Source organism: Nannobrachium achirus, assembly GCF_963921795.1.
Source record: "Nannobrachium achirus genome assembly, chromosome: 19".
Taxonomy (NCBI): domain Eukaryota; kingdom Metazoa; phylum Chordata; class Actinopteri; order Myctophiformes; family Myctophidae; genus Nannobrachium; species Nannobrachium achirus.
In genome coordinates this window covers 14,283,686-14,297,591 of record NC_137826.1, presented here as the reverse complement: position 1 = coordinate 14,297,591, position 13,906 = coordinate 14,283,686, and the positions used below count along the sequence as shown (strand labels likewise).

The window sequence follows — 13,906 nt, the reverse complement described above, 5'->3', positions numbered from 1 at the left end:
TCAAAACTCAGGTATTGTCTATGCACAGAAGATAATAATGTTAGTATGTTGGAATATGGTAAATTGTAATAGTTACCCCCTGCCCCCTGATGAGTGTGTGTGTGTGTGTGTGTGTGTGTGTGTGTGTGTGTGTGTGTGTGTGCGTGCGTGCGTGCGTGTGCGTGCATGCTAGATTGGACAAAAATAATGGGAGGGCTTGGAGCACAAAGAGCGTACAGTATGTGACCTTTTGGGCAGAACTGACCTCATCTGTCTCCATCTCTTTAAAAGACGTCAGAACAATGCTACACACCCCATGGTCAGTATCATGACAGTATCATGGTCTGTATCATGTCAGTATCGTGGTCAGTATCATGGTCAGTATGATGACAGTATCATGGTCAGTATCATGGCCAGTATCATGACAGTATCATGGTCAGTATCGTGTCAGTATCATGACAGTATCATGGTCAGTATCATGGTCAGTATCGTGTCAGTATCATGACAGTATCATGGTCAGAATGGTCAGTATCATGTCAGTATCATGGTCAGTATGATGACAGTAGTACCATGGTCAGTATGATGACAGTACAGTACCATGGTCAGTATCATGTCAGTATCATGGTCAGTATCATGTCAGTATCGTGGTCAATATCATGTTCAGTATCATGTCAGTATCGTGGTCAGTATTGTGGTCAGTATCATGGTCAGTATAATGGTCAGTATAATGACAGTATCATGGTCAGTATCATGTCAGTATGGTCAGTATCATGACAGTATCATGGTCAGTATCGTCAGTATCATGTCAGTATCATGGTCAGTATGGTCAGTATCATGACAGTATGTGGTTCAGTATCATGACCACATCTGTATAAAAGCATAGATTGCGTAAATATTGTTTGTGAGTAAGTAAATAATTTCAATCCATTAAATGTTTGTTTTTGCTCTACTGTAAAATTCTGACAAATATCACTTATTATACACCTTTTGCGGTCAAGCCCTCGAAAAAATACTCACTAGCACCCACTCATGATATGTGTATGATTATATCTGAACATTTTGACATTCAGATTTGTGTCATTTTTGAATGGTCACACAACATAATAAAATATTTGTTTTCTTAAAGTAGCACGCATGTTCATAAACAATGCTATAGGTTCATAATTGTATCTGAATGCATTGCAGTGTTCTCATCAGCCACGAGTGGATGTCCCTTCAATTTCTATTATGTTGTGCTGTCTAGCACCATGCACACACACAAAACAAAAAACAACAACAATGCATATTATATGACATATGAAATAATATGCACTTATAGGAATACCATGCGATCCACATATGGAACATATTGAAATGCTTTCACTGGCGTTATGTAGATGTTTGCACTTGGTAATAAAAGTAGGTAAAATAAATAAATAATAATAAGTACATTTTCCTCATCACAGCACCAACTGCAAATTCAACTTAGTTTATAATGTATTATTATTATCAATAATAAAAAATAATAGAAAGAAAACACAACACGTTTCCTCATTATCTATCGAACCCCTTTTAGGTTCTCAATAAACTATGACAGGGGTTATGTATCCAAACTTATCACAAGAACCATTTGTACTGTAAGAAGATGGAATTGGCATATGAGAGGACATATGGAGAACTGCTGGTGAGCAAGAAGAGTTCACCAATTCTTGTTATCATTCTTAAAGTGTTAAAGAACAAATGACATCAGATGTCCTTTGAGGTTACAGAATGATATGCCTTTCCTCTTAAATACTCCATAAACAAAACAATAACGTCCTCCTCTTGAATTCTGGGCATGTTTACTATGTTCTGTCTTCAACAAGTAACATACAGAAAAGTTGACATTATTTCAAATACAGTGTTAAAGTACAGTATGGCCAGCACTCATACATTTGGTTTACATAATTATATCATTTTAACTTTGCATTATCCAAACGGATAGACATTTTAGAATGTTGTTCCGCCCAGACAGAAGCACATAGCACTTTTTTTTTTTCTTTCTCCAGAAGGTCAACATTTCCAGAACTTCAGATATTTGGAATTTGAACATTGCCGTCCATGCATTTCTGCAATTTTACAATGCTTATTCAAGGCTTTGGCTTCATGGTCGTCTTATGTCAATGTTTCTACACTTCTTCAAAGTTTAAAATGTTAAGATTAGGTCAATTTGTTAGTCTATCCAAGTTGGACAGTTCAGTGTTGATATCTGAACAGAATCAGTTTGCTGTTGTTGAAGCCTGAAACCAATTAAGGCCATGAAGCACAAGTCATTGAACAAACATTCTGTACACAGTGTTATATTGAGATGGTTCGTAACATTGAACTGCAAAGAAATACAATTAATTTGGATGGAAAAGATCAAACAAACATCCCACAGTCACTTAAAGAAAATCTGTGTTAGGGCTTTCCCTTTAAGCTCTGCAACGATTATTTTAGCTGCTAAGTACTGAAGTACTGTAACAGAAACGGTAACAAAACAGAACAGAACACACATAAATGGTATTTCAAGAACACTGGGTAAAATAATAATACAAACATTCAAATTCATTGCATCTGTTGTTTAGTTAAGGGCCAAATCATTGGCCTACAGTACTGTTAACACAAAATTGTTTTTCTGATTTCCTTTATACCAACACGCGAAGCCACACATGAATTGATACAACACAAAAGTGGCTAAAATAAGGATAAGTATCCAAAATAGGATAAAGATGCAATATTAGTTGTTGACACCGAAATATTGGCAGCAATGGAATAGTGAGGATGTCTAAACGCAAAAACAAATGAAACAATATTCATGGTAAGCATGTGAACACGTTTCATGTCTCCTTTGTCAACACATTGGAAGCTTGGGGTTGTGCTATCTTCTGCCAAGCATGCTTGCGTTTTCACTCTGCTTCATTTATACTCAGTTGTATGACGGTGTTGCGTGCCAAAATGCAGCCAATCTTTCTGGGAATTTGCTCTCGACACGTGGCACGTCATACCATTAAGTATAAATCAGGCTTAATGCAAAATAAGATCTCCTTATCAGCATGTTGCTAAATCAAAAGGGAAGGGCAATATATGCTATAGAATACCTTTTGCCGTAGAAAACATAAACGCTCAATATAACATTGAAACTCAAAACCGTGGCATAAGCCCTCAGGGAAACCAGCCCCGATTCACTATATGCCGGGTAGAAAGTAGCCCTGACTGCCATAAAGTTCTGCTTAAAAATCCCATATATATTTGTGGTCACTCAGGCACGCACACACGTGCACACACACACACACACACACACACACACAGACACACACACACACACACACACACACACACACACACACACGCACGCACGCACGCACGCACACACACACACACACACACACACACACACACACACACACACACCTACACACACACACAAACACACCTACTTTATATGTTTAGATTTTAATCCTTTGTGGGTTTATTCCAACAAAAATGTGTTGAAATATATACTGCAAGCTGATTGTGGAGTGGAGTCATATAAATCCTCTTGCCATTTTAAAATAAGGTGTAAAAAGTTATATACTGCGGCTCGTCACATTCCAAAAAAAGGAGCAATCGTGGAATACATTTTACACAATTGAACTCTTTCGCTCCTTTGACAGTGAGTGTGCACATCTGGACAGTGTGTGTGCACCTTTACTCGAGGGAACCGTGAGGACGAGACAACAATCAATGGCATGCTTTTGAGTTCGCAGTGTGTTGATCTTATAGCTTTTGCCTTGTACTGTATGTTGGCAAACAATATTCACATTTAATAACAATAATTATAATAATAAAAACTTTTGCATTTGAACATTCTCTGAAAAGGAGGGATGCAGAGCTTGGCCCGGGGGTTGGTGAATAATATACGCTGATGATGAGTTCTGGCATTGGTTTCCTCTCCCTGGGTGCATTGTAGTGCTCTGGCCCGTGTTGATGAGGTCACTGCTTGTCAGAGGTTGCTTGTGTGGGAACGGTATCACAGCCCCTTAACCACTTAAGCCCTATGTACTTTGCTGTACACCGAATAGCTAAAATAGTGAATCTACAACGCGCCATGAGCTTGTAGATAGGCTATTTCTTTTAGCCATTTCTGACTATTTTGTACAGCTTTTTGAAAGGTTTTGCCTATAGTGACATGCCCCGAATAGGGACGCCAGGTTGAAAGTGGTTAAAAAACGAGACACTTAGCCCCCTGCCCTTTCCTCTACATCCACTGCCTTTCATAAACTATTTTATTACATATTTTTCTTTTCATATTGCACATGCCTCGTTAAATGATCAGTCATTGATATCGATTCCTTTTCTCCTCTGACTCAGAGTGGTCGTGGTCCCTGAGGCTGACGCCTTTCTGGAGATTTAGTAACGAGTCCTTCATCTGGAGGGGAGTGGAGGGGAGAGAACTGCGTTACTCATGTATCATCATTGGGCACAAACCTCTTATTTCCATATTCTAACCTTTTGTGTTTTTTTGTAAATTAACCCCCCAGGGGGGTCCCCAAATGATTTTGGGGGGGTCCCCAGATGATTAACTTCATGTGCAACATTGTTTTCTCCAACTATTATCAAATTATCTCGCGGCACCCACCCCTGGACCCGCTGTCACGGCACCCCAGGGTGCCCCGTCACCCACTTTGAAAACCCCTGGTATAGAGGGTATCTGCACATTTCTAAAGTGACAATTTAAGGACTTTTTAACACCTTGAAAATGACAAATTAGAAATTGTCCAAATTGTCAAATATTAACTCATTCTGTGCCAATGACTGCTTATGACGGTTTTTTTCCAATAGCCCTGTGTGCCAATGACGGCTTATGACGGTTTTTGTGTTTTTTACATAGAAAAAAAAAAAAAAAAAAAACATTTTTTTTTTCTTTTTCCTAAAGATGTCAAAATGACCTGAGATCAGAGAGATGCTTTTCTCTGTTTGTGTGTTCGCTCCCTCGTTTAGCTGATTGAGAAAATGTGTGTTCATGTGTGTCCATTCTAGTGGATGGACACTTTTTTTCATTCAAACAGCTCTATCTCTGGAACCATTTGTCCGATTGCCAAAATTCTTTTTGCCACTGAATCACAACAACTGTGTCTGTTTCTGTGGGGAAAAAACTATAAAAAAAAATCTTTTTTTTTCATTGCATAGTAAAGAAAAACATACAAAATCTCGGCACAGCTACCTTGGAGCCATTTTGGCATCTGGCACAGGCAGAAATTGTGAAAATAGCCGATCTTGCGAGGCGTTGTGAGCATGTAGATCTGCTATTTTCACAATAGAACCGTGTTATAGAAAATGTAATTTCTCAACTCTTAGTGCTCGTCAGGGTGGGGGGTCCTCAGTTACAATATGATTATTTTGGGGGTTGCAGCCTGAAATGGTCGAGAACCACTGGTACATACAAACTGAGCTGCCTCTCTCACCTCGTCTAAGAGCACCACTGAACTTTTGATGATCTCCTTCCACTTTTGGACCTCGTCGTCGTGGTAACGCTGCTGCGACTCCAAGAACTGTGTCCACTCCAACTGGGACTGAGGAAGTTTACTGAGGACACACAAGATACATGCTTGGTTATTTGAACCAGTAAGACTCCCTAATCGGGAGATAAGCGACCGTCAGGTCGGCAACCCCATGGTGGCGATAGAAGAGGGGCATGTGAGAAATCAGGGGCGGAGGTTGTGGTTTGCCACACTTTGCGTGATTTTTAGGCAAGATCTGTAGGAGCAGTGTCCATTAATGTTGTCGGCAAAAAGCAGCCTCATGGTGGCGCTAGAACAGGGGCATGTGAGAAATCAGGGGTGGAGGTTGTGATTTGCCAAACTGTCAAATATTAAGTAAGCAAGAGGTGAACATTGTGAAAATAGCCGATATACATGCTCACAACGCCTCGCGCTGCAAGGCGTTGTGAGCATGTAGATCTGCTATTTTCACAATATTTATCTGCGGAACCGAGTCACAGTAAATGTAATACCTACAATTCCAAGTGCTTGTCAGGGTGGGGTTCCCCAGTTCAAATATGTATATTTTGGGGGTCACAGCCTAAAAAGGTTTGAGAACCCCTAGTATAGAGCATTAAAGGAGTAGTTCACACCCAAAATGATTTTTTTCTATTGATTACTCATGCCATGGAGAGTAGAGTTCAATAATATTTTTTGGTTTTTGTCACATTCCTAAGACAAAAATTTGATTCCGGATGGTGACCCGTTTCGAAACGGGTCACCATCCGAAATGAATGGGGGTAAATTTATTGTTATCACATTTTTGTCTTAGGAATGTGACAAAAAACAAAAAATATTATTGAACTCTACTCTCCATGGCATGAGTAATCAATAGAAAAAAAGTCATTTTGGGGGTGAACTACTCCTTTAACAAATTCATCCACCAGGGCCATTGACAACTCTTATGACTTCTTATCTAGCCAAGCTTTATAAACTATATATTTTTTTAAAGAGAAAACAATAATAAAAAAATAAAAAAGCGAATATTCAACTTTGATGAACAACGTCGAATAGTGACTTTGATATTCGAATATTCGAATATTTGGTGAATGCCTTACTACATACAGTACGTGCTAGTTGCTACCTTTCGTGCGGTTGCAGATCTTGCCAGGAGGTGAGGCTCTGTGTGGTGTACTCCAGCATCCACAGCTTGTAGAACAGCATGGTGTTCAAGAACACCAGCAGGACCAGACTGGAGAGCATGAGATGTGATGGTGAGAGACAGCTACGTTCAAAGTGTCAATTCTGCACATTTTGTACTGTTGCTTAATTTAGCCTTCCCAACCATTCAGGGTCTATACTTTGACAATCTTGAAAGCGGTAGCGGCCCACCCACCTGACCACTGGTCGGATGGGTGGGCCGTGTGCATGTCTATTTTAATCAATCGATCGATTTGTGTTCCGGCATGGATCAGTGGAACTAACATACTTGGAATGAGCACCACAGCCAAACGTGTGGGGTAGCGCCGACCGACAATTTGCCAAAATTCAGTCCACTATGTCTCCCCTTTAATTATGCCAAATGGTATTGTGTTTGATATCAATGTTATCGTTGATTTGTCACCTTTACAACGAGGTACAGCATGTAAGGATCTGGCATTCATGGAATGAGCAACATGTGGGTAGCACCCTTCCAAAAATGAGCAAAATGGCCTGGGAGGCCTGCAATACTGTTCTTTTTGTTGCTTGGAGCATTGAATGATTGCACTCTCCCACAGTAATAAGGTAAAGAAAAAAACCAGTAAGACTCCCTAATCTGGAGATAAGCGACCGTAGGTCACTTATCTCCACAAATAGGGCAAAAATGTGTTTTTCCAAAATCTGATCCATGTTGATGACATGAGTGTAGACATAGTGTGTAGTGAGTTTCGTGATTTTAGGGCAAAATCTGTAGGAGCAGTGTCCAAAAATGTGTTTTAAAAATCGGCCTGAAGGTGGCGCTAGAAGAGGGGCATGTGAGAAATGAGGGGTGGGGTCTCCGCGTTGCCTTGGCGGACGAATAGGTACCGGGCCCGGCTCTCCCGGACGCTCCTAGCCCGAGTTACGGCATTTTATGTGAGCTGCAGTGGAGGGGGTCCTCCACTGGGGGCGCCACCACTTTTGCATCCGTTCTGGAGCAGCAGGAGTGGGTGGTCCCCAGGAATTCCCCGTGAGCAGCCCCGTTGGGGTGGTCATTTGGTCATTTTTGCACATGTGGTCATTTTTTACACCTGGGGGTCCCCCAGGGACCTGGGGGTCCCTGGAGCTCCGGGGGTCCTTGGAGGTTGTAGTTTGGCAGGTAAGGAGTGTGTGTGCAAAATTTGGCATGGATGGGGGCAACGGTTGTGGAGATATGAGCAGGACAAAAGTGTGACGTGTGACGGACTGACTCACTCACGGACAGCCCGTGGAGGTTTTGGTAGTAAATGCGACCTACGGTCGCAACAACACATATATTTTTACACTTTGTTAATTTTAAGCTCAGTGTCAGGGAAGCCCAAACAAGAGTAAATGCCAGCAGAATTGCAAGCCATTTTGGCAAAATCTTGGTTGGCGCTACCCACACATTTGGCTGTGTAGCTCATGCCTCGAATGCCCCTTAATTTTTAATGTTAACGTTACATTCTCATTAAAACTTTAGTGTTTTAAACCCATCCTCAATCAGGCTTAATTTGGTGAATCAAGACCATGTAAAAAAGAAAAAAAAAGAAAGAAAAAAACAACATTATGGCTATGGTGATATGAAATGAAATAGTTGAATACCTTATACAGATCCTATGGAATGCAGTTGAGGACAAGGAAAGAAGAACAGAGAGAGAAAAATGAGATTGCAGATTGCAGATTACAACACTAAAAAAACAGAGGAACGAAGACAAAGAGGGCCTCCAATCCCATTCAGTTAGTTGACAGAAATGTGAGGAAGGAATGAGCGGACAGGGACTTGAAAACATGATGTTAGGTGTCACAGAATGAAACAGAAATACAAAGAGACTAAGAGAATGAGAGACTTATCAGCGTCAAAATTAAAGCTGCACTATGCAACTTTCCTCTTCTTGGGTTTTGAACCCGGTTTCTTGTGTGCTGACATTTTTACCATTCAGCGTGCCTGCTTGCTCAGGGTATAAATTGAACCTTGTCCATCCGGTCAAAATCCGTGTTTTTAGGTGAGAAATGACCTTTGACACGATGTAAATGTCTCGATAGAAAAGCAGGGAGACAAAATACAACCACCGCAAGGACGGAATGGTAGGGGACGAGGACTGACAGATACAGAGATTGTATTATATATATATATATAATATATATATATACTAATCCAGCCTGACAGTGAACTGTGCGCAGGTTCGAGTCCCGATCCTGACGACCCCCTGCGTGTCACGCCCCCCTCTCTCCACATTTCGTGTCAGTCTGACTGTACATCTATCAATAAAGCCCCCCCCACCCAAAAAATAAATAAACAAAGTACAGTATTCCTACTCACACAAGGCTGATGAGGAGCAGCAGCTTAGAGACGTTGTAGAGAGCCAGGCCTCCGGGGGCGTGGTCAGGTATGTGCCTGGTCTGGGTGGAACCTAGACCAGAGCAAGGACAGCGTCAGACTACTTCAAAGAGTGAGAAACGCCCACGGGCACATGTAAAAAGTGTGACTCTCTACCCTCCTTCAAAACCATCAGGGACGTGCTGGGACCCTGATTCAGCCCGGGAAAAAGAGTTGTAGAGGCCCTCATTGCGCGCTATAGAGAGAGATCTCTCAGTAGCGCTGCTGCTACTCAAAGATTTGCCATTTCAGATCATGACAAGTGACAAGCCAGTGGGCCAATTACAGGAGTTATATTTCGTCACCATTTTAAAAATGATTTAAACTAGTGAAAACAGCCGATCTACAAGCACACAACGCCTCGCATCGCGAGGCGTTGTGTGCTTGTAGATCTGCTGTTTTCACTACTTTTGTGCAACAGCCTTGTATGATGAAGCAGTGCTTTGCTTTGCGAAAAAAAATTATAAATTTGAAACTTGGAGATACAAGGTTTCTGCCCGACAGTGACGATTTACTTGGTTGGCCGCCCAGCCCCCAAAATGGAACGAAGGCCGACATTTTATTTGTATTTTTTTCCTAATGGCCGGCCTGGACCGGCCGGGAATGAACCAGCCGTTCGGGAGTTGTCCCGCTTTTCCCAATGGCCAGCACGTCCCTGAAAACCATTGATATATGAAAAAGAAAAATAAACTATTTTGCTTCTCGATTAATCGAAAAAGTAAGCAACAGAAACAAATGATAGTTGCAGCCCTAGATCAGACAGGATATTCTGAACCACAAAAGAAATGATTATTTCACACGCTCCACTGAAGCCAGGTGTCACACCCAAAACCAGACTGTCAACAGGTCCTACTTGCCAGGGCAAAATGTAGTCTCACTCACCTAGCCAGATGATCAGAGAACTATCTCCACCTACTGACACGTCTGGTGACATTTAAATCGTTGCTCTCCACCAGACAGACTACTACAGATTACTACTACAGACTGGCAGTCGAATGAAGTCGCAGATCAGTCGGTTGGAAGGTGTGAAAAAAAGTTGCTGAATGCTCCTGAGAGTGACTGAGAGCCACACCGACAGACGGGCTACTATGGTGTTGACAATAGCCTATGGCTATCCGTTGCTCTGTCTGGGAGAGAAATGTATTGTGTGCTGGATGTTTTGTCAGTTTCATGATACCAGTAACTTGGGGACAGAATCCTGACCATTGACCTGACCTGCAGGGGCGTCACAAGGGGGGGAAAAGTGGGGCTGAGTTACTAGGGCCCAAGGTGGAGGGGCCTTAATTATTTTATACTTTAGCTATTGAAAAATAGCAGATCTACAAAGCTTGTAGATCTGCTATTTTTGAAAAGTCGTGAAAATGTGTGCAAATCTTTGAATATATGTATTTTTTAAGCGAACATTTGTAACTCAAATTTTGCTTCTGGGTGGTGTAGATCTGCTATTTTTCAATAGTTAAAGCACAACATAATGCGTAAGAATGCGTTCCCAGTCTAAATGGGTTTAATCTGAGTTCCCAGAAGTTCTGTTTCTCGCCACTAGGGGGGCGAGAAGAACTTCTGGGAAGAAACTATTACATATCTGGGCCGGAAGTCAGCCCAGCTCAGAATCTGAGAAGCAGGAAGTTGCACAAGTATGGTTAACCAGAGGCAAATATGGAGGAGGTTACCTATGTCTCAAAAAGCCCACGTATCGAGGCAAATCCTCCAAGACTTAAAATGGGGTAAACCCCCTCCTCCCCCTATTAAGAACATTCATGGGGGCCCCGCAGTGAATCATCCTTGTACCCAGGGCCCAGTATTTGGTGTGACACCCCTGCTGACCTGCCACGTGTTTGATGTGTTGGCTGACTTCCTCCTCGTCCTCGGGGGTGGAGACCGTGCTCAGCATCTCGTCCATGTGTCCCCCCAGGGGTCTCAGGTGAACCAGAGCGCGCTTTCTCCTCCGCGCCACCCCGCTCCTCAGCGCCTTGGACTTGGGAGACTGTTTGCTGAGGTCCATCAGAGCCGCCTCCACCTTAGACAGTTCCATATCTGGTCCAGGGTGACAACATTTATTTTTGATAATGTTTAACTTCTTGCCTGCTAGTCGACTTTCAGAACGACTTCCTCACTAGGAGACTCTCTGCCGAGCGACTTTTAAGTCGAGTGACCGTGTAAAGTAAGGATTGGTTCGTGACGTCACCGCTAGCTCAGGCCTCCTCTGTGTAAAATCGGCTATGCTAGCCGTTGGTTTCAATACACACTACAATTAGTGTTGCCCGATCCCGATCACGTGATCGGATCGGCCGCCGATATGGCCGTTTTTATAAGATCGGAGATCGGGGAAAAAAAATCGAAAAAAAAAAAAAGTTTTTTTTTCTTTTTTTTTTTTTTTTTCAAAAAAATATTTTCTGGGAGTACTGAAAGTTACAGGTAAGGTGAATGCGATATGAAATGTAAGCTTACCATAATCACAGTAATCCTTAATCATTTCATATTCAAGGGCTTTTGGAGAAATGAGACAGACAGAGCACTGCAGAGGGAAGGTGATTGTGTCAGACTCTGTGTACAGCTGGCAGCTGATGCCAATAAGTAGTAATTGGCCCCTTGCTAATGGATCAAAGGAAGGCAATTATGTCTCTCTGCACTGTCAACTAGCTCAGTGGTTCTCAACCTGTGGGTCGGGACCCCCAGGGGGGTCCTCAAATTATTTTGGGGGGGTCCCCAGATGATTAACTTAATGTGCAACATTGTTTTCTCTCTCAACAGTAAACAAATCAACATAAAGTTTAAGTGTATAGAGGGTATCTGCACATTTCGAAAGTGAAAAATTAAGGACTTTTTAATACCTCTAAAATGACAAATTAAACATTGGCCAAATTGTCAAATATTAAAGCCAGAAATTGTGAAAATAGCCGATCTACATGCTCACAACTCCTCGCGTTGCGAGGCGTTGTGAGCATGTAGATCTGCTATTTTCACAATAGAACCGTGTTATACAAAATATACTTCCTCAACTCTTCAGGGTCGGGGGTCCCCAGTTAAAATATGATTATTTTGGGGGTCACGGCCTGAAAAGGTTGAGAACCAAGTGATAGAATGAATAGATTTTTTTTTTCTTCTTAATGCCTTGCCAAAAGATCGGATCGGGAAAGATCGGGATCGAATCGGAAGCAATAATATTTGATCGGTATCGGATCGGGAGCAAAAAAACCCTGATCGGGGCATCCCTAACTACAATACATAACGCCGCGTCATTACGTCGGATTTTAACCCGGTTTGAAGTGTCTGTGGCGTGGATACATGTCCCAGCCGATGGGCCATCATAAAATTTACACCATCAAGCGCGCGTGTGGCGCACACGGACCCACGCTAATGGTTAGCTCCAGGCCCATGTTAACGGACGCAGTAGGCCAACTATGGCCACGTGATCACTCCATCCTTGAAAAGCATAGATATATGTTTATCGTTGGCGCGCTCTAGTGGTATATTAAATCCAACACAGCCTCTAGCCATTCAAAGCCACGTAATGTTGATCTGAAAAATTAATGATATTCCTGGCAGTATTAGCGCACATCCATATTTTAAGTTCGCAGGGAATGGGTTTAAATAAGTTGTTGAAATCTTTTAAAAACTTACCAGGATTAAAGTGGTTAACTCCCAGGGTTATAATAAGTCTGAAGGATTTTACTTTGTGTGCATGTCTGCTCTCTTTGTCTCCGCCAGGCCGAAAGGCATGGCCGAGACTGTCTGAACGTTTTCGTCCCTGTCCGTCCGTGTGCGTGCATGTCCGTGTGCGTGTCCAGACTGTTCACAGATGGAAGGACCCTTTCATCTGTGGACAGCTAATCTCCGGCACTGTTGGCACGATGGTAGCAAAACTGCACACGCACACTCCCTGGGTGCCAGAGCAGAACCTCTGCCCCCAATATTTCACATGGGCCTGTTACAGTGCCACCAGGAGGTGGGTTTGTGCAAAACACTTTTTTTGTGAACAGTACACAGTATCTCTATAGTCATTGAAGAAAACGGGTCTCACCCAAAACAGGTTTCATATTCCTTCCTGATTGGCTAAAATTGGCTTAGCAAAGTTTGCAGGAGTGCTCCGTTTTGAACAAAATGCCTCATATCATGAACACAGAGTGCGATTTCCATGACATTTTGCACGCACATTCCCACTAGGCAGAGGAAGAAATACCACTTCAAGTTTTTCAAATCAGCCTCATGGTGGTGCTATAACAGGCCGATTTGTGTTTTTACCTATAACTCCACCGATCTGGCACGATTTTTTTTAGATCATGGGTCATATCAATCAATTTAGGGGTCCTTAACATGAAAAAGTTTGAGAACTACTGGTTTAAGCAAATGTTAAGGTGAGTTATTACATTGTCTCTCTGTGGTTATATAGTAGTCATACATCACATTCTTTGGTTACATAGTCATACGTCACATACCTAAGTGTCTGAAGTACTCGTCCAGACCACTCCAGAAGTTTCTCTCAATGAAGCCCTTGATGAGACCCCAGGGTTGCTTCCTGTACCGCAGCTCTGTGGATACCCTACAGCACACACACAACAGCAGTGGTTTAACCCATTTAGGCCTAGGCCTATTGACTACTTTAACCATTGAAAAATAGCAGATATACAAGCTCACAGCGCGGCACCGAGTGCCGCGCTGCGAGCTTGTAGATCTGCTATTTTTGAAAAATCATGATTTTCTTTGAATATATCTATTTAAAAGCGAACATTTGTAACTCAAATATTTGCTTCTGGGGGGTCCCTGGAACAACATATTTTGAGATGGGGGTCTGTGGCCAAATACATGTAATTTTGGGTGTCCTTGACATGAAAAAGTTTGAGAACAGCTGATTTATAGGAAGGATTTAGTAGTCGGGTCAAAGATCGGGTCA

General features: G+C 42.3%; 1 protein-coding gene across 1 annotated transcript in view; it reads right to left on the bottom strand.

Moving 5' to 3' along the window:
- Nucleotides 1–1,848: 1,848 nt before the first annotated feature.
- Nucleotides 1,849–13,906, bottom strand: part of LOC308303876 (protein Aster-B-like) — a 30,122-nt gene continuing 18,064 nt past the window's right edge. Inside the window, exons 12-17 of the mRNA XM_080748392.1 lie at nucleotides 13,452–13,555; nucleotides 10,840–11,049; nucleotides 8,959–9,049; nucleotides 6,583–6,690; nucleotides 5,424–5,544; nucleotides 1,849–4,387 (exon numbers count right to left, since the gene is read on the bottom strand). Coding sequence (XP_080604518.1) covers nucleotides 4,295–4,387; nucleotides 5,424–5,544; nucleotides 6,583–6,690; nucleotides 8,959–9,049; nucleotides 10,840–11,049; nucleotides 13,452–13,555 — 727 coding nt within the window. The 3' untranslated portion in view covers nucleotides 1,849–4,294. The remainder of the gene's footprint in view (nucleotides 4,388–5,423; nucleotides 5,545–6,582; nucleotides 6,691–8,958; nucleotides 9,050–10,839; nucleotides 11,050–13,451; nucleotides 13,556–13,906) is intronic.